Raw genomic sequence first — 23,572 nt, forward strand, 5'->3', positions numbered from 1 at the left:
TTGTACCACAACACATGATAAATATATGACAAATTCTTAGCATGTGTGTATATAGTCATGTCTGTGGGTTGGGGAGTTTATACCTCTCCAGGAATTCATAAGGTCGGTGACCTCCTCCGACTGTCTTTGACCTTGTTCCTCACATCCCTGTGGAGGGCTTTCAGTAAAATACACCCTGTTGACAGCTATGGCTAGAACACATGGGATTGTCAGAGCCTATAGAAACACAAGGCTGCTGCTGCTTTTTTACTCTTCAAATAGGGACGGTGTGAAAGTTATTGAGGTTGGGGCCTTATTTCACTTTGACTCTTGTAAACACAAGATCCTCCTCAGGGTTATTGATAGTTGATTTTGACACAGAAAAACGTTGCAAAACACTTTTCACTGATTTTCTATTCAACTCTGAAGCTTCATGTCTTAATGGGATAATCATTTTCTGCCCAAATGAATCATAAAATGTGCCATTAATTGATCATCTGCTCTGTACTTTTAGACAAAGAGCTACTAAATGAACAGTTATCACCTTCTGTCGCTGTAATGTTTTTCTCTGCATACATTAGTAGAATAGGTGCTGCACTTGCATCGTGATATAAGTGGAATCTACATGACCCATTTAACTTTAGGTCATCTGTAACGCTGGGTAGAGTAGGGAAAATTATGCTTTCTTAAGCGAGATTATGTTCAATCTTTACTAACTATTAATTTAAACGTCTACAGTTTCTTAAACTGAGATGTCGGCCATTCTTTAAACAAGAAATGAAAGCTCCAATGCAGTGAATTGATTGCCGGCATTTTCATCTAATCCACGTTTTTGTTGACTCAAGTAGTTTGATGTGTCTGTTCAATCTTTTAGTCCTTCAAGAAATTGATAAATAAAAGCTTATTTTCTCCCCACAAATGTCAGGCCACCCTTTGACTCCATCTGCACCTTACCATTGTAGTGGACTCCACTACAGTATTTTCAATTCAAATTTGTTTAGCAGTGCACGCCGCTGCTGAATCACTCCATCATATTGTCTGGTGGATCTGATTGGCATCAGTCAGCTTGTTAACGTCCTGGCTCCAGAGCCTAACGAGTTAATCCTCTGGCAGTTTTCCTCGAGGGCTGGACTTTTCTTTATGACTCTGAACCGCTTTTACCCATCATGGTGTTTTCCTTCTGCTCCTCAAAGCCCTGCAGTTCCTGCCAAGGTTTCAAGTGACAGCCATTCTGTCGCTCTCTTCCTTCCTTGTTCCACTTGTTGGGGGGAGGACACTGACAGTCACTGACAGTTGTAGTGTGTGTGTGTTTGAGGGGGAGGGGGTGTTGAGGTGATAAAAAGGGATGAAGGCGGAAATTCAGGCAGATCCACAGACAAGGAGGGAGGAAGACACTATCAGAGGAATCACTATAAAACGAAAGAGACATGCCTGAGCCCCAGAAGCCAGGTAAGATGGTCCAACCTGTAGGATTATAACAGGAAAGCTGGAAGCTGGGGATACACTGAAATGTTAAGATGAGTTAGAAAATAATTAGAAAGAAACAATGAACCCATCATTTCAACCTCTTTATTTGGACAAGTGAGACTGGACATTTAAGTATTTATGTGACAATAATTAAATGGCATGTGAAAGCTCTTAAACATGAGCGTGATCACTCTGTAATCTATGCCATTTATTTTTGCTTTCATTAGTTAGTGACAAGCTCATCTTTTCGTCAATTCATCCTCAGTGTCTTAGGCTGCTTTCTCTTTTAACAAAGTTCTAAAGCTGCCGTCTTGCTGTGTATCGTTCTTTTAGGCGGACAAATGCGCTTTTCTTTTTTACAAATAGGGATAGAAATGCAAAGAATGAAAGCATGTAATGTCAAATATTTACAATGTTTAGAGAGTAAAGTGTTATGTGTTTGGTTTAATATTTGCTTAGTGTTAAATACAATTTGATAAAATATTGCTCTTCAAAAAGTAATAGATAGAAGAGCAATTTGGAAAAGGAGCCACTAATGGTTACGATAAGGGATCTTATTGACTCTTATAGGGACAAGTGTGTTGTGTGAGGGGGAATCCTCTCAGGTACTCGAGGTTCATTAAGCTGAGGAAGGCAGGAATGGTGAAGATGCAAAAGTCAGCAACAGTGATGTGTGATGTTAGGTTTAAGTTAGAAATGAAGAAATGTATTGCTATAGGTAATTTATTTCCGGGATTATCTTAAAGAATGACAACAATTGAACCCTGTGAGTTTTCTGTTCACATATAGTGATGAAATGTTTCAAATAAATGAAATATAATGTCACACAAAAAACGAAACCTCTATGAACAGCATAACCTAAGCTTATATCTTCCATTGATACAAAAGGATAATATGTGACATGAAATTGCACAGGCATAAAATATGCTCTGCTGCCTTTGTCAACAGTGACCTCAATGCACCATAAATCAGCTGTTTACTTGAAACCTGAGAAACGAGTGCATGCATGAGAAGAGGAGGGAATGAAGGCAGGAGGAGAGGAGAAGGTAGCAGATAAAAGCGGAGAGATGAGCGGGATGATTTGTTAGAGGGACCTCTGCCAAGTCAGGTGTAACTACCTCGCGTCATATCTCTGCACCTCAGACACCTAATCTATCTGACCCTGATTGCCTCCCTCATTCTGTTACGCTGTCTCCCTTGCTGGCATCCATCTGCCCTCGCCAATCTCTAGGAAGTTCACCATATCACTGTTATTGTGTGGAAACAGTCAGATCTCCCTTTTTTCTTGTGGATTTTAGTCATGGTGTCACATTCCCCGTCATGGGCCGATAGGAATGCAGTGATCTTTTTTGCTTAAAGTGCAATTTTATACTCTACTAGATGAAATCAAAAGTATTTTTTACTCAAAACAAATAGGTTCAGATTGTATACGCATATCTGTGCGGATGTGTGATTAAAATGCATAAACTAAAATCTTTCCACTCCAGAGCGCTTAATACCCCTTATCATTTTTATTCTCCATCATGCAGTAATTCGATGCCTACATTTCATTATATCTTACCAATGTGTTGCCAATCCAGCATCCTGACATCACACATATCATCTTCCCAACACCACATTAGTGCCTGCTGTTGTTCTTGTGTTTCCACCCATCCCAGATAGTTTCCCCTCTCTTGTTGAACTTCATACACTCTACAGCCCCTCTCCGTGTCTATCTGGTTACAGCACATATAACTCCCCCCCCCCCCCCCCCCCCATGGCGTCTTGCTCTCCACGGTTAATGTGGCACCAGGAATCAAGAAGCTGTGGGATCATGAAAAAGCACGCATCCCTATAAACAGCAACGAGAATAGTTCTTCAGCATAGGAGCTGTGGCCTTCTGGATCCGCTAAGCTAAAGACACCCCTGGGAATGGAAGTAGACACGGTTAGCCCCTTTTGACCCAATAAAGAAGGAAAAACAGCCCAGCGGGATCTTTGTTTCTCACATACGTATGGATTATTGACCTGTTTTGTGTCATGACCCATGACTCTATGTAACAAGCCAGTTACATCATAATTAGACATTGTGCACCAGTGTTGATGCTGATAGTTGCCTTGTGCCAGAGTGGAGGTTTACTGGCGCTGCTCCATTAGTGAGTGTGTGCCCTCCTCCTCCTCTGAGGACGGGGCATAGCAGTCGCCAGGTTCATAGCGATGGCAAACAGTCAGACTTCAGATCATCAATCACTACTGTTTATTTTGAGTATGTAATTGTGTTCTTTAAAACTTATTTTTCTTCTCATTATTGGCTCCACCAATTGTGGGGCCAATAATGGTGTCACTTGTCAGCACTGATTGTGATATAGAATATTCAAAACCAAATATAACATTAAAGTGGATTTACATTTAAAACAATTTGTCCACAAAATTGACTGGCCTGTTTCACAAAGATATAGTAGAATTTAGACTAGATTTAAGACTGTATTAAAGTGTTGGACCGGTTTTACGTTGTTTAATTTACATCAGGGATTTAAAATGTTTACAGCAATAACGTTTGTCTTTAGATCCTTGCAATGGATGGTCAAAATTCCCTGTTGAATTCTTCCAGTTGAAAAACATTTTCTGCTGGAGCGAATGGAGCTGAGCTCTGTAACATTTGGAAAAACACAGAACTCATGGCAAATAAGACCTCCTCTAAGATCTAAAAGAACTTGGCAGTTTGCAACAGATGAGTTTAGACGTCTGAAGTTAAGTGAGTGACTCTGTCTTTGTGAAACCAATAGACCTATCTAAAATATGTTTGTGAAACCAAGCCCACTGGACGTCTTAGTCCATCTTCTTGTTTTTGTAGAGTAGCAGTTGTTCAGTGGAAGGTTAAACCACCCGTCATCCTAATGGCTGCAGGCTAGAAAGAGTCTAGCATCCTGTCAGCCCTCCTACCCCTCAATCCCCTCAATCCCCCAAACTACACGTCTGCAACCACTCAGTGTAGCATTACTTCATACTGAGACTATCATCGAGTTCCCACAGGTATGCACATGCTGCTTGATGAATTACAGACAGATGCAGAGTGAAGCGACTGCACTATAAGGTCCTACAGAGAGCGTGACCAAAGTGAATTGAGCCCTGATATATAATTAACAAAGTCTCTCTAAACACAGCCCAACACCAAGAATGTATTATTTTTTATGAAATGTTCCTCTGTGATTTGAGAGAAGCCTTGGTCTATTTGGAACGCAGGCTGTGCTTATGCTCGCTGGAAGACAAAAGGGAATGAATGGAAAGCTAAAGTGGATGACGGCTTAATACAGTATTTAAATCCGCCTTTGTTTACCAAACACCATACATTCCGCGTCCCTAAATTAGAGTTTAATTTAGCAAATGTTTTCTCATGTTGAGACTGCTTCATTCACATAATAACATTCAACTCATAAGGAAGTTTACTCTATTAAACATAATCTTTAGTTTTGCACCTCTTTATTCCTCTTTCTTTTATTCTATTACCAAATCATTTCTTTCTCCTCCCTTGTTCGCCCATAAATCTTCTTCCTCACTTGTGGCAGAGAGGGGAGGGGAGACATCACTAGGATAGAAACATCACTGGTGGAATCCAAACAAGCCATATTTCTTATCATCACCACTCACTGTAACCCTGTGTTATAAACAGACGTCCCATCCTTCACACTCCCTCCACAGGCTTGCGTGTCTAATCCCTCAGCCCTCAGCCACAACAGGCTTAATGCATGACCGTTACAGCACGCATAGACTAAATAACACACTTATTTCAACACCTTTTAAAGGTTGATCAACTTGCCCAGTGAGACAATCATTATTAATGACCTTTCTCTGATGTGTAAGAAGGACACTGCAGAGGTCAGTGCTTGCTTCTGATATCAACATGCATGGTGACAAATACATGTGGAGTTGCATCCCTAAAGTAAGAATAATAAAAACACAGACCATTTTTACTAAATATGTTAGTTTTATAAAAAAAGACATCAAAACAATAATCTAGCAATTAAACCAAACAGTTTGGTTCTTCACATTTTATTTCTTCAACCCAATACATTTAAACACAAGTGTTATAAGATTATAAATCCCACTGACAAACACTGCATTTTCTCAATTGTAACATGTAATGAAAAAAATTATGATTTTAGACTCAAATCTAATTTAAATAATAATATTTATGTTGGGGAAAACAAAACTGTTTCCAGACAGCATGTCAGGACCTCGACACAAATTGATGAACTCAAATGCACGACCCAGAGACAAAGTCTTGAATATATAAAAAAAAGGCATATTTATTTTCAAAGTTCAGGTAATCCCTCTTAACAAAGTAAGACAAGGCAAGGCAAGGCAAGTTTATTTATATAGCACCTTTCAACACAATGCAATTCAAGGTGCTTTACAAAAATGAAAGACATTCAGACAAAGGCATTTAAAAACAGTAAAAGATAATAAAAGAAACATTAAAAGAAAAAATGCATGAATAAAAAGTTACAGTGCAGTTTAAGATATGAATAGTTCACACAGAAGTTCCACTTTACTGATGAACACAACGGCTCAGTTTCAATTAAAATTAAAAGCAGCGACAAAAAGACAAGTCTTCAGCCTGGATTTAAAAGTAGTCAGAGTTGCAGCGGACCTGCAGGTTTCTGGGAGTTTGTTCCAGATATTTGGAGCATAATAACTGAACGCTGCTTTACCATGTTTAGTTCTGACTCTGGGGACAGAAAGCTGACCAGTCCCTGAAGACCTGAGAGATCTGGATGGTTCATAATTTAGCAGGAGGTCAGAAATGTATTTTGGGCCTAAACCATTCAAAGCTTTATAAACCAGCAGCAGTATTTTGAAATCTATTATTTGACACACAGGAAGCCAGTGTAAAGACTTCAGAACAGGAGTGATGTGATCCACTTTCTTAGTGTTAGTGAGGACTCGAGCAGCGGCGTTCTGAATCAGCTGCAGCTTCCTAATAGCTAAAGTAGGTGGTGGAAAGTAACAAAAGGTGCTCACAAGGAGGAAAAAACTAGCATAAGAAAAAGAGGACTTAATAAAAACTTAAGCCAACAAAATAAACAAAATAACAAAACCTGACATGAGTGAAAAGCGAACCTTTCTGAGCTGAGGCTTGGCACCACCATTCGGGGAAACAAACAAGACAAACTGACACAGGACAGGGGAGAGACAGGACTATTTAAACATGAGGTGAGTGGGAACGGGTGGAAACAATCAGGGGCGGGGCAGACACTGATGATGGTGGGAAAAACACCCAAGGGGAGGAAGAAAACAGGGCCTGAAATGAAAGACAAGAGGTAACAAAACAGGAAATGACAGACAAAATACATAACTAACACATTTGACGAAACACAACACAGCACATCATTTGGATTGGAGTGTAATACAGTTGTTCATAGACTTTTGTAAAGTAATTGTAAAGTAGCTCTCAATTATGTTTATGAGAGAAGAATTCCATTACAACATTACACTTATTTGAAGCCTGACTCGCTGAAGCTCAGCCGCCAAAAACAAGCAGGGCATCCAAGAAGGCCGTTCCCTTCATGGTCAATATATCTAAAACAGGGAGGCCCTACAGTATTTAGTAGAGTAACCAGCTCCCTGACACTTTCAGAGGCAGTCGTTTATAATTTTTTATATTACAGCCTTGACAGTAACTGGAATCACTGATATGTTTCCTCTGACGACGGTTTTACAACAACCATGACTAATCTGAATGTCAAGCTACTATTTAGACGTTACTCTGAACGTATCCCCTTACCTTGTCCTGCTAGGAGTGACGCTGTAAGTCAGATCATCTTGACTGCTGAATTAACTTGGCAAGAGATTGAGAGGGCAGAGGCTTAAGTGTACCTCGATTCTGCCGACAGCATCAGTCTCCATCCTCATCTGAAATGGTGAAACTCCATCAGTCTTGCTCTGCCCCCGGCATGGATGCCATCCAAATGCCAATAATACCATTCATACCCATCCATACACTGAGGCTTACAAATAGATTGTTTGAATATTAACATTTTCTTTGCTGTACTGCCAATATTCCCCATTCCAATTTACATTTGAATATTATGCAAATACGAGTCACACCGTCATGGGGTTTGAGTACAGTAACATCGTGTCGTGTGATCACGGGCATAATAATAAATGAGTTGCTTTTAAAGCTTTGAGGGATTCTCTGTTGAATAGCTGTGCCAAATCTGCGTTTAAATTGGAGTGGATTGGAGTTTTACTCACTAAGAAACATCACCCAGAAGCAGAGCTGCTCTTAAAGCAGGAGCAATCTGATTGGTTGAGCTCAATCTTAGTGTGGAGAGAGTTATAACATCTGAGGTTCATGTTTGAAATTAAATTCCAGTATACAAATCAGTACAATTTACAATCATGTTGCCAGACCATTGGCCGGACAGGTTGGTCTAAAAAGGCATTCTAGCAATTTACTATTTCACTTCCATAATTTTGGACACTTGGAGATATCAAAAAAAGAAAAACCAATGCAGACCTATTTTAGGTCCAAAAATCCCCTACACTTCCCATAATGCAACTTGATAGCAGGCTTTCCGTTAAATATATTCTTGGTAGCTCAAGCCAAGATAACCTTGATGGCATCAGATGGGCTATTTTTATAAATGTTTGCATGCTTACTCCAGAGAAATTGAAGATATTTTACAACCATTTTACAGAACACTAATCTTGAATGGGGGAGTATTGCTGCTTTCAAAATAATCCTGTTTTACACCTTTTTTGTAATTCATCATCATTTTACTTTAATGTAAAAATAGAAATGAAAGACAGCTTTATATTAATTCCAAAAATATACTTATGTGTCTTGTGGGTGAAAAATGAACCCAGTGATACTTGGATGAATTATGAGAAATATCCTGTGGTTCTTTGGCTCTACACTTTTGCTTCTGGAGCAGATCAGACTCCCACATGTAACTCAAAACTGCAACCTGTTACTTAAAATCTGCATGTTTTCATCTACTCGCACACACATGGTAACATGAGCTTATAGTTTCACCTGTAAATCACACACTTGAAGAGGTGAAGAGGGGGTGCAAGTGAGGTAGTGTGTAAAAGGGCACCAGGCTGCATTAACAAAGTATGAGCCTTTGGAATATGTTACCACCAATTGACGTTATGCTCTACCACCGAGAACGCCATGCTGGCCCCAGTCTCTAGTTAACACGTCTGCGGCTTCCATAGCTCACGGTTGTAGACACCCTTAAGTGACTAAATGAATTCAGCAGTCCTCCAACATCATGCTCCAGTAGAAACAAAACCACTTAAGTGTTGCTTTCCTCAGCAGCAGCATTTGAGGTCTCTTAAAGACACAGCTGCTCAGTATCTAGCATCAAGGAAATGCATGTGAGGAATCTGTGCCCTGTTTGCCTTCGTTCAACAATGACAGAGAAAGATTTCTAAGATTCTAATGTTTGGCTTGGCCCGATTCCTTTGGCTTAACCGACTGAACAAGCTGGAGACGTACGTAGCAAAGGAAGACAGGGGAAATGTCAAGAGAGATTAACGAAGCACATTCCACAGAGGTTACCCTTCAAAGCAAAGGGAAGAGAGAGCGCAAGCAAAAGGGGGAGAGAGAGGGAGAGACTGTGTAATAGATGAGCACAGGAATGTACATCTTTTCTTTGTTTTTCAGTATCAAGTGTTGCTGATGCTGTTAGTTTTCTGGTGTGTGATCAAATAGACCACAAACAACAGATTTTTTAGATGGTAGCTTTTATTGTGGCAGGCAACAGCTGAAACTTTAATATATATATATATTTATTTTATCAATGTAGCCCACAGTTAAACACATTAACTTAGTCATTTGACATTATTTTTGGAAAACCTGATTAGTGGATATCAGGCACTTTTCATGAAAACAGCATTCTTTCAAACATATCTATAGCATCTCAAATGTTTCAAATATTGAAGGATGTGTTGTTTTTCAACTGGTCACTCAGAGCGTGCAGACCTCTGGCAAGTTTGTTTCCATAAGTTAAGAATGATGCTTGAACCCCCTCATATGTATGCAGTTTTGTATGTTCTTTCAACTCATTGTTTTTTTTATATAACGTTGCCACAGGCAGCTGTTTTCAGACAGAAGAGAAACACATGCACTGTACCTGCTCAGCATTAAACGGCAGTCTGACACAGTAGATTGGTTCGATAAATCAGTTATAAGTTATTCAGTTAAATGTCATGGCTGGTTCAGCAAACAGACAGGAACACACTGTTTAAAGTGAAAAAGTTTGAATAAAACATGTCTAACCTTGTAACCCCCGTTGGAATGTCTACTGTATATAGAACACTTCATGTCTTTTATACATCTTAAGCACCATGAAGATTTAAGAAGGCATGGATCTTTTGATATCCGTGGAGAAAATACAAATCCCCAACCCAGGCAGTATTAGTGCAGAGCTCTTTGAAAACCAACACTTATTTCACAAACAGAACTTCTCTGTCTCTACTCTGGTTTTATAACCGGATCTTAAACAGTTTATTGCTGGAGTCATATTGTAAGCCCTCCAGTTTGAAATGATATAAGCGATAAGCTTTTGGTAATAAACGGCCTATATTTACGATACAGGGAGTGTCAAGTAATGTGTGTATTTAAAGGAAGCAATGACAGTGAGTAGCAGGGTCAGCGAAAACTGAGTAAATAAAGTAATCATTCAACAAGCATCTCGCATGATATTTGTTAAATATAAACGCTCTCATCTCCTGTTAAGAACCCAATCCTCAGCCTCATAAAGTGAAGCTTCACGCTATCCTTGACCCCATTGGCCTGGCTTATTCCTCTTCTCTATCCCCCTTTGAGTCTCCACCTTATAGCTCATCATCTTGCTCTTCTATTTTTTTCCTCTCCTTAGAAGAAAGTGGAATCAGATTAAAGTAGGGCGAAAAAGTGCTGAGAGTGGGGATTTGCATTAAGTGAAAAGGAAGAGGGAATGGAGAAGTTATCCATTTAACAGATACCTGGAAGACAGGAAGGCAGACGGCTGTAGAGTGAAATTATCTAGGCCAGTCAGGATGAAGCGTGGACTGTAATGAGACTGAGATGGATCCGCACAGACAGCGTGTTCATCAGCTGTGCATTACCCTCCGCATTAGCACAGAGGGTTGAAGGGGCACAGTTGTCCTGGTTGTGACTTAGCGGTTTGCTCAAAGCTTTTCCCAGCAAGCAGGACAGACAGACCTGTGATAGTGGAAACAGAGAGAACATCTCATGAAGCTGAAGGACAAATGGGTCACTTTTAGACGTTTAAAGGAAGGAACAATACATTTTGAAAAACCCAGCTGGAGCAGAAAAAACGATTTCACTGATTGAGATGCTTTACATTTGTCCTACCAGACTCATTAAATGTATTTCAATACGTAGTCCTTTTCGAGTACATTTTAACTTTACATCATTTACTATCCTTTGGTCATTTGTAATGACCCTAGCATCATGGCACTGTGGATGGTAATCAGGTGTCATGCCATTGTTCGAATTGCCTATTATTCCAAAATGTCCCATTGTTGTTGACTATTGCTCTGCACATCACAACAGCACACTGTGGCAAGGCAGATACAATGTGATGTTACGATATCATGATATATTTAAAGTCGGAATGTAAAGAAGAAAAGTATTTTTTACCATTGACAGAAATTAGCAAGTCTAATGTCTGAAACTCTTCAAGGTGTATTTTGTGGAAGAACTAGCATTCATGTGCAGGATTTTTGATTAAGCCACAGTAACAGGTTTAAATATTTTTCACAATGTCACACATATTGTTTTTAAGGGTGAAGATAATCAAATGATAGTTTCTAAGCAACAAAAACGCTCTCTAAAATGTTGACGCAAAACTTCCATTTGTGGACTAAAATGTATGTACATCCAAACAAGCTTCATAGAGGAATAAGAGTTTATGACATTTATTTATCGCCCCATTTGTCACTCATTGTGAAGGGTTATTACTTTTCCTGTGCTCTGTCATGTGAGGAATCAAGGATCAAAGTCGGTTAAAGCGCTCCAGGGAACACAGCCATGAGAAACATTGAAATCTGAAACGTAGGGACCAACTTTCTGATTTACAGTAGGGGGGTGCGATCGCTGCCTCTGCACCAACCTAAAGAACGTTTGTACTGCCTGGTGCGCCACGGTCCTCTCTTGGATTGAAGTTCTGGGAGAAGCATTAACAGATCGCTGCCTGAAAAACAAACCTTATCCAAAATAGAAATGTTGGCCCCCACCACTGTGCCGACATAGTGTGCCAGCCTGGAACACAGGGTGCCAAGGCCAGGCCTTGATATCTTAGACCTGCTGCTAAGTAGGCTCACGGGACACTTGTTCTGCAGTTGTGTCTTGTTGACGGTGGTTTGGAGAGGCTGTCAAGATGATGTCTTCACTTATTTATGCAGCTCTGTCTTTTAATATACACTTTGCTGCTTTGACAGAATGTCAAAAGTGAGGCAATAAAACATATTTATTACATTTAAACAGTGGCTCTAATGAGTGCACAGACCTGCAAAATGATTGAAATCTATGCTTGAGATATGAAAGCTGCCAAAGTTGAATTATTACCGTGCAGCTTTGTGCTTTAGTTTGTCTGGCAGACAGAAACTCCTGCCTAATCTGCCATCTCATTAGACACCCTTGAGCTTCTAAACTAACCTAGATCTGGGATCCTGGAACTTTGATGTACTTATCCTATCAAAAGCATTTTTGTCTTGAGGCCGCCCCTTTTAGAATTTTTTAAGCCCAATTATTTCTCATGATCTCTGAAAAACGTATTTATATTTATCCGAGCCTCACTGTTTCTGCCTCATTTAAATCATGCACTATTCCCCTGCTGAAATACAATATTTCCTCATTTGCCAGAGGCAAACCCTACAGAAATCAAGGAAAAGGCGCACAAAGCAAGGTTGTTTGAATGTAGTTTCCCTGTGCGGGTACCTGGGAACATGTGTTTATTTTACTGAAATGAACCTGTTTGTTTAAACGTGTGTTTTGTGCAGTTTTGAAAACGTATAAAGGGGCCTATTTTGCAGTGTTAATTGGCTTTTTGCCTCCTGATGACCTGAAAGCATTTGTGTGTCTTATGCAGTATATAGCATACTCGTAGCCTACAGTATATCAATGAAATATATATATATATATAATATTAATCTATAAAATAAATAAATAATATATATAAATATATAAAAACATGATGGTAGTATAGTGAATAAACAAACCATTGATCGAGGGCCCACAGTTAGACATGTACACATGATTATTGTCTCCTGAGGATTCAGATCAAAAGATGTGTCTCTTCAAACAGTTTACCGAGTCTGAGCTCTGGAAGCCGTGACTATCCAAACATAGTGCGGCTGGTGTTGTATGAAATAATGAGGATGTACAAATTATTTTACATAATTGTTGTTTAATTGCAGAAGCCGAGGGCGATAAGGCTGCAGCAGCCCCTGCTGGTAAGTGCCTTCATAGCATCTATTCTGAGCCCATAAACTGTGCCCCAGAAATCCAATTTATTTCTGTGTTACGCATACAGTAATCAGCTATTATACATTTAAGCTACAATAACCACTAAAAATGAATAATATTAAAATCTTCTTATTAAGAGCGGTTCATTTTGTAATACATTCTTCTTCTTCTTTTTTTCAGACACGACGGGTAAGATGACATTAAGTGTTTGTTTGTCTATATGTTCTATGGATTTAACTCTCTATAGAATCTAGATCTGTATCTCAATCATCATCACTTTCATCATCATCCTCATCCACAAAACAATGTGTGTTTCCCCTGAAACAGAGAACCCGTTAGAGGAGGAGGGTAAGACTTGCAAATGAAAGAAACACAGAATCAGTGAACTTCTGTGGTTATGGGACTGAGTGTGGGGAAGATATGCATGTGGCTACACACACACACACACACACACACACACACACACACACACACACACACACACACACACACACACACACACACACACACACACACACACACACACACACACACACACACACACACACACACACACACACACACACACACACACACACACACCACACACACACACACACTACATTATAAGTGTATTTTGAGCACCAGCGATCAGTGATGCTAATTCAATTTGATGTTAGGATTCATTAAAAGGTGTTTAATTCATGGGTAAGAGTCACAATGTATGTGTCAGAGTTCCCGTTAGAATATTTTTTCGCCGGTCAACATGTCCGTTAAAGTTTCAATCTTCCGGACAAAATGAGAAAAGTGCTGGTCAAAGATCTTCTTTGTTATTTATTGTGCTTTAAAACAAATTGATATGATTCGATATTAAACAAACTAATCATAGTAGATTAACTATTCAAAAGTGTACAGTAACTTATAATAACACGGGAATAATAAACGTAGCGCTCTCTCCTTCTCCTGACAGCCCGTCAGTATCATGCAGCTCGCGGATCAGTAATGAGTGACCCGACAGTAAAACTAAACTTATCTATAACTAGTTAGGCTACGGTAGTTTGAGAGGTAGCCTAATTAAAATAGCTAGGCCTATGTGTGATATTCTAACCTGAAGTGTGTGTTTTGTCCGCTCACCGCTGCATGTGATCATGCAGAGCTGCGTGTCGACTCGTCCGCAGCAGCTGATCTCTCTCTCCCGCCAGATTAGACTTTACTCGCGTTTATGTCCATATCGATCAGATCCAGCTAGTTCTAGCTAATGATAAGACTACCTGCTTATTAAAAGACAGCTAAACAATAAGCGTCGCTATGCAACCGGGTGAGGCCACAAAGTATAGCGCAGCATTATGCATTTGTTTACATGCCCACCGGAACCCCGAGGCATTACCAACAGATCAACGCACAATCAACCCATACAGGACATCTCTCTCTCCACATTAAATGTTAGACATTAGAATGGACTATTCTTGTCTGTCACATAAGTGGCGCAAGTTGCGCAACTGATGCGGTATTGCGCTAAACGGAAATTATTTTGAACGGACACTTTGACCGGAGAGATTTAGATTTGCCGGTCTTCAGCATATTTTACCGGTCGTAGTCCGGTAATTACCGGCTAACGGGAACTGTGTGTGTTAGCACTGTATGTCTGTGTGTGTGTGTGTGTGTGTTTGTATGTATGTGTGTGTGTGTGTGTGTGTGTGTGTGTGTGTGTGTGTGTATGTGTATGTCTGTGCCAGGGCTCTGGCCAATGCAATTTTCTCACAGTCAAGTGCTGTTTTAATAATACACTATACGCACTGAAGGGAAAGAGCAAAACAAAAACACATGTATTACTAATGTCTCCTAATAAAATGTTTGATTTGCTCAATCACCAAAACTAGAATATGCATCATATTTAAGACTGAACAACAACATTTAATTAAAATCTTTATCTTGAAAGAGAAATCGGGTGTAAGTATATTTAAAACATGACTTGATCTGCAACATCGGTAATACATTTCTTTAAAAATCAACAGTCTCATCTAAACTTAGCTTCATGTCTGTTTACACTTACATTAACAGATACTTTACATTTACAATATAATATATTATAAGACCACAGAATAAACCGATTATCTAATCATTACATTTTTGAAAGCATTGAATGCAGTGGCCCACGACCCGTTACATTTGACCTGCAGTCAATCCTGACTTTCAGAAGTAGTATAATACAAAATAAAAACTGCCTATAGCTTGTGTGACCTCTGATTTGTTGATCCTTGGATTTTGTTGTGTGTTTGTCACTGCGGTTGTTTCATGATATGTGTTTCCCATTCTGCTGTGGGTCACATGATCAGACTGATTTGTATGTATGAGCAAGAAGTCTGAGATGGATTCAGACTGGCAGATTGCTCGTCTCATTTCACTTCCCCGTGTGCCTGAAAATCCTGACCTTTCAAGTCCGCTCCATAGTTGAGGGTAATGCATTCAGCTTAATGTGTGAAATAATTGTGTGTGGGTGTGGTAGCCCACAGCAAAGTAGCTGTATGATATGTGAGATATATTCACTGTATGTATAGATCAGGTAGAATCATGTTCCGTGCTGCAGGAGAGTGTATATGCATGTTTATGGAGATTTCCTCTGCCAGTGGCATGTATTCAGTAATAAGTAATGAGTCCCCCGAGAGAGTCACACATAGTGTTATACATTTATATGTAGGGTCTATTTGTGTAGAGTTTCAGTTCACCTTGTTGGATAAAATGCCAATTCATGTTACAAAAGAGCTGCAATAGAGTGGAAAGTAGTACACGTGTTTCTGTGAGTATTTCAGTTTGTATGTGCAGTTGCTGTCATTGGAGATGAATTATTGCATACACTTTAAGTGGTTTGCTGAGAGTGATTTAATGTGTGTGTGTTCAGTTGCAATGACGAGGTAGAGCAGTGTGTTTTACTGAGACTGTGTTGCTAATTTTTGCTGTGGTTAAAGGGGAACACTGGCCAAACCGCTGTTATATCCCAAACAATCATTAGCTGTTACTGATATAAACACAGGGTTGGCAGTTCAGCCGCTCACGTTTACATGTTAAAGTGTCATTAGGCAAGACACTGAACCCTGAATTGCACCTTATATTCAGATCAGCACTTGGCTCACGTTCGGTGTCAGTGTTAATAGATGAGTGCGAGTTATGAAGGGCTTTGGATAAAAGCGCTATATACATGCAGCCATTTTGCCTTTTGTATACCAGAGCATGACATTTAAGATGTTTCAAATGTGTGTGTGTGTGTGTGTTTGTGTGTGTGATTGTGTGTAAGTGTGTTCAGTTCCAGCCTGCCTGAAGATGTTGTAGTTGTCTCAATGAATATAGGCTCATACATTGTCTTTAATGGATCTTTGATGAACAGACGTTAGACATTGTATACATAATATCACATCACACACACACACACACACACACACACACACACACACACACACACACACACACACACACACACACACACACACACACACACACACACACACACACACACACACACACACACACACACACACACACACACACACACACACACACACACTTTATGTACCAACTGTTTCTTTCCATTCAGCGAACACTGAGCCTAGGGATGGTAGGGACAATAGACAAACACCATATTACCCAGCCTGCTTGTGCATTCAGTTTGTGTGCTTGTGTGTCATTGGACATGCCTATCTTTTAATGCGTTTGTTAGACTGACAGCCATCATTTCTGCTTAAGATGAAATGTTTTTACACAGCAGATGGATTCATTATTGCTTATGAACAGGATAGTTTATGGCAGAGTTATGGCTGCAAACACTTCTGGACACTGAGTTTAATACCAATCACAATGATATCTTTATTTATGTAACAAACAAAACTGACATCACAGCAAATAGATAAAGGGAAATAAATGATGAAAACAATGCAAAGCCACAACTTAAAAGCATTTTAAGTCACAGCACATTCATCACATTAACTGTCAGATAAAACAATAAAATAAAATACAAATAACAGACAGCAGAGAAGTTTATGACAGCAATACAAATAAAATGTTCAAGTGGTTATACTGCTTCAACAAAAGCATCCCAGACATGTTTGAGGGTTTGAGATGAACTGATGCGGTCTGGTTTATAAAAAGTGATATATCCTGCCTGTACTTATGGGTATATATCCTGTGCGTGTGTTATTTGTGGATGTAATACAATACACTACGGCTGAATGATTTGACACTTCTGTTAATGACACTGGTGATAGGTGTATGTACAACATCCGATCGAAGGAGTTTGAGTCATGTGTTTTTGTCTGGTGGTGCTCTGATGATAAATGGAGGACATACTGAATAAGTAATAACTGTGAAATTACACTACTATGCATTACATGTATAGTAGGATATTTTATGCACGGAATGAATAGATATGTTTCTATTTTAGTCTAGTAATATCCAGTCTGAGATAGAATATTTGATCATCTCATATTCTACGGGCCCATACATTTATAATCATTTCCTGGTAATTCTCTAGGATCGTGCTAGAAAAAGATTGGTAATTCAGCATCAATTATAAGTATAATATAGAAAGTGTTCAATTGGTAAAACAACAAAATACTTCCAAATCCACCCCAACCACTATTGTGTGCTTTGTAATAGTTTGCACCTGACTTGTTTTAAATTCCTACAGCTGCTAGGACTTTGTCACTTGAATGGAAACATACTGTATGTTATTCCTTCTTGAGTTGAAAGTCTTAACTCTAATTTCCCCCAAAATAATAGCAAATTACATCGTTTTATTTCCAGGAAAGTTTATAGGAAGGGTTAAGATAAAGTATCGATCCCGCAAAATGGACACAAATTATCCTCACTATCCAGAATGGCAGAGGGGTTTTAGTCAGATGTAGGCCATTCTCCCAAAGTCCAGGTCAGTGTCTGGAGTTTCACGATGCAGCCCTCATTCCAAACACAGCAACTGTCCAATGTAACAGTGCAGTGTAAACATTATTAAGTGTCCCCTGGGTGACATTCCCGGATCAGCTTTACCCACTTAGCATTCAGACTGAAACCTTTTAAATCATCCTGACCATCTGAGCTTGGATCTGTCCTCAGGGGCACTTTTGATTAAAAGATCAAATTAACCGAGCACATGAAGAGAGAGAGAGAACAGGAGAGAGAGAGAGAGAGAGAACAGGAGAGAGAGAACAGGAGAGAGAGAACAGGAGAGAGAGAACAGAGAGAGTGATAGAGAGAGAGAGAGAGAGAGAGAGAATAGAGATAATAGAGAGAGAGAGAGAGAAGAGAGAGAGAGAGATCCTCTCTCCTCTCATCTCTCGCGTCTCTCTCTCTCTCTCTATCTGCTCCGCTCCTCTCTCTCTCTCTCTCTCTCTCGCTCTCTCTCTATCTCTCTCTCTCTCTCTCTGGCTCTCTCTCCCCCGCCTTCCCCCTCCTCACTCTACTTGATTGGTTGTACATGTGCCTTTCTCCCTTTACCTGCAGCTTGTCCATAAACCCTCTTTAAACACATACAGTATGTTTGACTCAAGACCTCAGAGAAACAATGTTTTATGCAGATTGTGTACAGTTAACATCCAAGAGCTTTTAAACTTGATCGCTGAAGACATAACTCATTAACAGTTGTGTGTTTTTTTTTTGTAAAAGAAAAAAACATGATTTGCTAATTAGAGCCAGAATAAGAAATATGTGTTTTTTTGGAGTGTGCGAGCACGTTGATTTAAAGTGTGAGTGCTCCTCACCTGAAGTCAAGATTATAATTGGACCAATTAACGCTTGTGTTTAACAGCACAGCACAGATACTGTACAGACTGACGCCTTCCCCGCTCTCTTTCCTTTTTTTCCTCCTCTGATGCAGAATTGCCTCCTGATGGTAAGAGAAATGAATACTTTAGAGTCTCTGTAAAGCGTATCAACTGACAAGCAAACACCTTACAGAGGTTACATCAATTTACTTGCAAAAGAAACAAGGGAACGGATAAAAGAGAAGCTCATTTTTTATTGCCAAGATAAGAGGGTAGAGCCTCAGCTTATGTTCTGTCAGGGTGGCAGAAGATTGCGCAGAGTCAACCCTAATGTGATGTCTTCAGACGTGATCCAAGCAGTGTCTTTATTCCCTGGGGCCACTCTGCTCCAGGGGGCTCCTTGGTTGACTGTTATTTATCAGAGGGTCCCAAATGGTGCAGTGTAACAGCAAAGGCATTAACTGCTTAATAGTTTTGCCTCATGGAAAGACTGTTGCTCTATTTAAGTGCTAAAAAAAGATTACAAAAGGAAGATATCCTCCCTAAGCTCAGCGGTTGGCATTTAGTGGTTTGAGACATAAAATATACTTGATCATCCAACAGGCCCTTCACTGTAAGACACCAGATTTTTTTTAAAGACTGCTGATTTGGTTGTTTGCTTGATCGACATGTGTCCTGTTGTCATTATCAATCTGTTTGCTGCGTCTTTATCTGATTCCCAGATCATGATTTCCAGCTTTAATTGTTCCTCTGTTATTATGCTATTCATCACCCATCACAGAAAATGTACCAGGGGAGGATCCTCAGCTCTCCGAAGTGAGCGGCATTTTTGTGGAGAAGCCGCAGAGTGTCACGGCAACAAAAGGTCTGGCAAGATGATCGGCCATAAAAACCCTGAATTATATCCCAAATGAAAGGAGTGCCAGAGCCCTGTTGGAAGACAGGCAGCCACTAATCTGTCCATGTGTGTTGCAGGCAAGGACATCACGTTTGTGGCTAAAGTTGACTCCTCCAACCTGTTGAGGAAGCCCACCATGAAATGGCTGAAGGGGAAGTGGCTGGACCTGGGCAGCAAGGCTGGAAAGCACGTGCAGTTCAAAGAGGTCTACGACAGGAACACCAAGGTATGTGTGTTAATATAACCTTTGTAAATCAATTGTTATGATACAGTTTGTGACTTTTAAAAGGACTTCATAGAGTCATGCATGGGATCTAGATAATGAAGCTTACTGACTTTGGTTGTCCATAAAAATCTTATAAAGTATTGTGTTTTTTGAAGTTTTTATATAAAATGTATATCTAATGGATCTGGTTTTATCGACTGTTTTCCCTATCTCACAACCTCTGTTCAATTCAAACTATTTAGTTTAGTTTGTGTGTGTGTGTGTGTGTGCGTGTTTGTGTGCATGTTTTTCTTTCCTATTTAATGTATTTACCACTTCTGTGAGACCGATACACATTTAGCAAAGATTCTGCCCAAAATGGACATACAACTAGTATTCAACATAATGCCCAAATAAACTGTAGATGGATAATGAATACAAGATACCAATGTATGCAGATGACACAACACTTCAAATGATTTTGCACAGGGTTTGTTCGCTGATCTTCAAATCAGGGGTTCAGCAATTTGATTAATGAGCAAACCGGTATTAGTCAACCTGTGTTGTCTGAGCATGACACTGAGAGGATGTAATGCTTATCTGTTCGCGTGTGTATGGGTTTGTGTGCGCACATGTGTTCATTTAATTCTATGTGTTCCCCACAAATCATCCCCCTCTCCCATTGTCAGATCTACACTTACGAGATGAGCATCATCAAAGTAGTGGATGGAGACGCAGGTGGCTACCGCTGCGAGGTCACCTCCAAAGACAAGTGCGACATCTGCACATTCGAAGTCTCCGTGCAGGGTAAGCCTGGAGACAGACAATCTCATTATTGTCATCTTCCATTCAGCATATCCACTTTTACTATGTTACAGGCTTTGTCAGCCAATATCTCAGTGAGTGCGGTACACATTAGGTCCTATCATTTAGTGGCCTAGCGAGGTCATCAGTCCATTATTCTTCTGCTCCTCCAAGCTGCGGTGTAATGAATTACCCTAGCCTCTCACCAGTATTTTTTCTTCTGTCTTCCTTCAGCTGTACAAGAGGAGCAGCAGGACAACATCTTGGAGTCGTTTAAACGATCGTGAGTCTCAGTGTCGGCGAGGGTCTTCTCAACATGTCGCCCGTCACACTGTCTCCCATATGCTGCACTGTAGAACGCTGCCTCTGGGCATCTGTCAGTCTCAACGAGTGTCTCTGCCTGTGTGTCTGTCTTTTCCTCACTTGTAACCGACTTTGTACAAGTCAGTCTGTCTGCCTGTCTGTCACGTCTCAACGCGTCTGCTGCCTTGGTGTATTGCTTCACCTAGAGTCCCTCATGGTTTACCATCTTAAGAATTTCTCTGTGACAGTCTCCAAAGGGACTTATTTTTTCCCTCAATATCTATTTCTGTCTTTGACTCTGTTGGTGCGAAGTGTGTATCCTGTGGCTGTGCTTTTTTAACGAGTTATTTTTCTAAATGTCAGCTTTTCTCAGCCTGTGTACTGTATGCGTCTTGTGTGATCGGAAATCAGCCGACATCTTAGCACCTTGAGTCTCCTTATTTGTAAACTGTGTTTAAAAATAACATTTCCTTCCCTCGTTAGAGCGCGAGCAGAAACGCACAGGTAAGATGAGAAACACAACAGGGGAAAAGACAGCATCATAATGTGGTTTAGACAGGATGTCAGTGTGCTTATTTGCAGAATGCTGATATGAAGGAGAGAGAGGGTGCTGGGGGGTGAAGTTGGTGTGATAAATGAAAAGTGAAAAGTTGCTTAAAATATGTTGCTGGAGAGATAATAGATGAGTCTGTTAAACACCTTGTTGTGTGGAGGTCGAGCACTCAACCTCTAAAAGGTAAGTATGGAGAATCCTGTCTCCTATGGGATCCTCATCTGTGTTTCTCTTAACATGTATTGCAGAAGCTAATACATGTGGGCTGATTATTTGATACTAGTATCTTGGACACTCACTCCTATTACTTTCTTATTACTTTTTCTTTTTTTACGTGTGCTCGACTGAAATAGCCTAAGCTCTCCATCATATGCCCTAGGCCTATCAGGCAATGTTCTCTTCTTTATGTCGCTCTGCTGACTGATTGGCCACCTGAAAAGCCATCAAAAGAAAACTATAAACTAAATTATTCTGTGGAATACTGATCGCACCATAACAGGGAGCTAATTATAGAAAATCCCCTGATCCCCATTTGTATGTAAACTCGAGTGCATTTTAACATACCACAGCAGCCATGGTCATTTATGTTTTACATCTTAACTTTAGTGAATATTCAGAAAATATTGTTTAAAAATGTAATGTGTGTTTCACTTCTTCCAACAGTAGGTGTTTAAGGGCACTATCTGATACAGCAATATAGAATCTCTCAAAAGTGTTCAAGTTGATATCTAGCAATTGCAGTTCACGGCGAACATCAATGTCATGCTCACTCGACCATCTGGTGATCATGTGTGCCCTGAGAGAGAGAGCATTGTCACAGGAAATGTCCCGCTTACGAGATGGCAAGGACAACATGGATGGATGTTATCCTTGCATGAACCGTTCAGCCATAGGACAAACATCATCACTCGGGAATGGCTTTGAATTTATTGGCATTTATCTTGCTCTCTGAGGCATTCAATGAGCCTCAACAACGGCATAAAAACTGTTCACAGTGGAAAACAACAAACACTTGAGCCATAGACGTTTATTGGTGTGTGCCACACACAGGTACTTGTCACCTTGTTGAGCACAAGAAGGTGACTGATGACTCGAGACCAAGTGAATTCTTCTCATCACTTGGAAATGTTCATGTGAGGCGTAATACAAGGTTTATGCAGTGAAACACAGCGATAGCTTTCCCCTCCGTAAAGTTCTCAACCCACGATTCTGCATGATGTTGAATCTCAGGAGCATACTTTCATTCATCAATGAATATTTCACAGATTTCCATATAACATCACTTTTTGCCTGTGCTTTCTGTACTAATAACAATTAAACCATGCTTCAGAACTTGCACCATCAAGTTATTAATTCACTATTGTGCTTTCTGTGATATGCAGTATGAACAGTATGTATTTTGCTTTTAGCTAATCTATGTCTCTTGCTTACATGTGCTTGTCTATTGTGATTTCTGTCTGTCACTTGAATTTAGGGCATGATGATTGCTTATAGTCCTCATCAAACTCTATGTTCTCACTCGTCCTATTTTGCATCTATCTGAACACAGGATGAAAAAAGGGTAAGCTTTTACTACAGACAGGAATTCATTAGAACTCCACTGTGTGCTGTTGGGTTCGCTCAGGTTGTCTTTGTTGGCTTTATAATTGTCTTGCAATTTCTTGTGTATTTATAGCTTTGTATAATGTGGAATAAATGAGATGATCTATATTTCCTATTACTCTTTTTCGCTACCCGCTTTGGTACAGTTTTATAAACATACAAAGATAATTCCCATTAATTTATTTCCTTTAATTTCAGTGGAGATGCTGGTGAGGATGCTGGTGATCTAGACTTCAGTGCGCTGCTCAAGAAAAGGCAAGTTCATCTTTTAATTACCAACAGACAAACATAAAAGTTACATTTTGGTCTCTTAAATGAGTTTTTCTTGAATGTGGTTTTAATTCTCAGGGAGAAGAAACGCAAGGAGGTTGTTGTAGAAGAAGTGGATGTGTGGGATATCCTGAAGGAGGCCAAGACCTGTGACTATGAGAAGATTGCCTTTGAGTACGGCATCACAGACCTGAGGGGCATGCTGTCGAGGCTGAAGAAAATGAAGAAGAAGGTGGAGCCCAAGAAGAGTGATGGTGAGGAGCGAGGAAAAAGAGAGTAGAGTTGCTACGACGCAAAATAAG

The 23,572-nt window shown here is 40.0% G+C and overlaps 1 protein-coding gene across 1 annotated transcript in view; it reads left to right on the forward strand.

Moving 5' to 3' along the window:
* The first annotated feature begins 1,343 nt into the window (after positions 1-1,343).
* The window catches only part of mybpc2a (myosin binding protein Ca), a 44,198-nt gene continuing 21,969 nt past the window's right edge, over positions 1,344-23,572 (forward strand). Inside the window, exons 1-9 of the mRNA XM_034220070.1 lie at positions 1,344-1,428; positions 12,861-12,896; positions 13,090-13,098; positions 19,417-19,500; positions 19,611-19,759; positions 20,428-20,545; positions 20,777-20,825; positions 23,199-23,259; positions 23,353-23,524. Coding sequence (XP_034075961.1) covers positions 1,407-1,428; positions 12,861-12,896; positions 13,090-13,098; positions 19,417-19,500; positions 19,611-19,759; positions 20,428-20,545; positions 20,777-20,825; positions 23,199-23,259; positions 23,353-23,524 — 700 coding nt within the window. The 5' untranslated portion in view covers positions 1,344-1,406. The remainder of the gene's footprint in view (positions 1,429-12,860; positions 12,897-13,089; positions 13,099-19,416; positions 19,501-19,610; positions 19,760-20,427; positions 20,546-20,776; positions 20,826-23,198; positions 23,260-23,352; positions 23,525-23,572) is intronic.

This window comes from Gymnodraco acuticeps, unplaced genomic scaffold (assembly GCF_902827175.1).
Source record: "Gymnodraco acuticeps unplaced genomic scaffold, fGymAcu1.1, whole genome shotgun sequence".
Lineage (NCBI taxonomy): Eukaryota > Metazoa > Chordata > Actinopteri > Perciformes > Bathydraconidae > Gymnodraco > Gymnodraco acuticeps.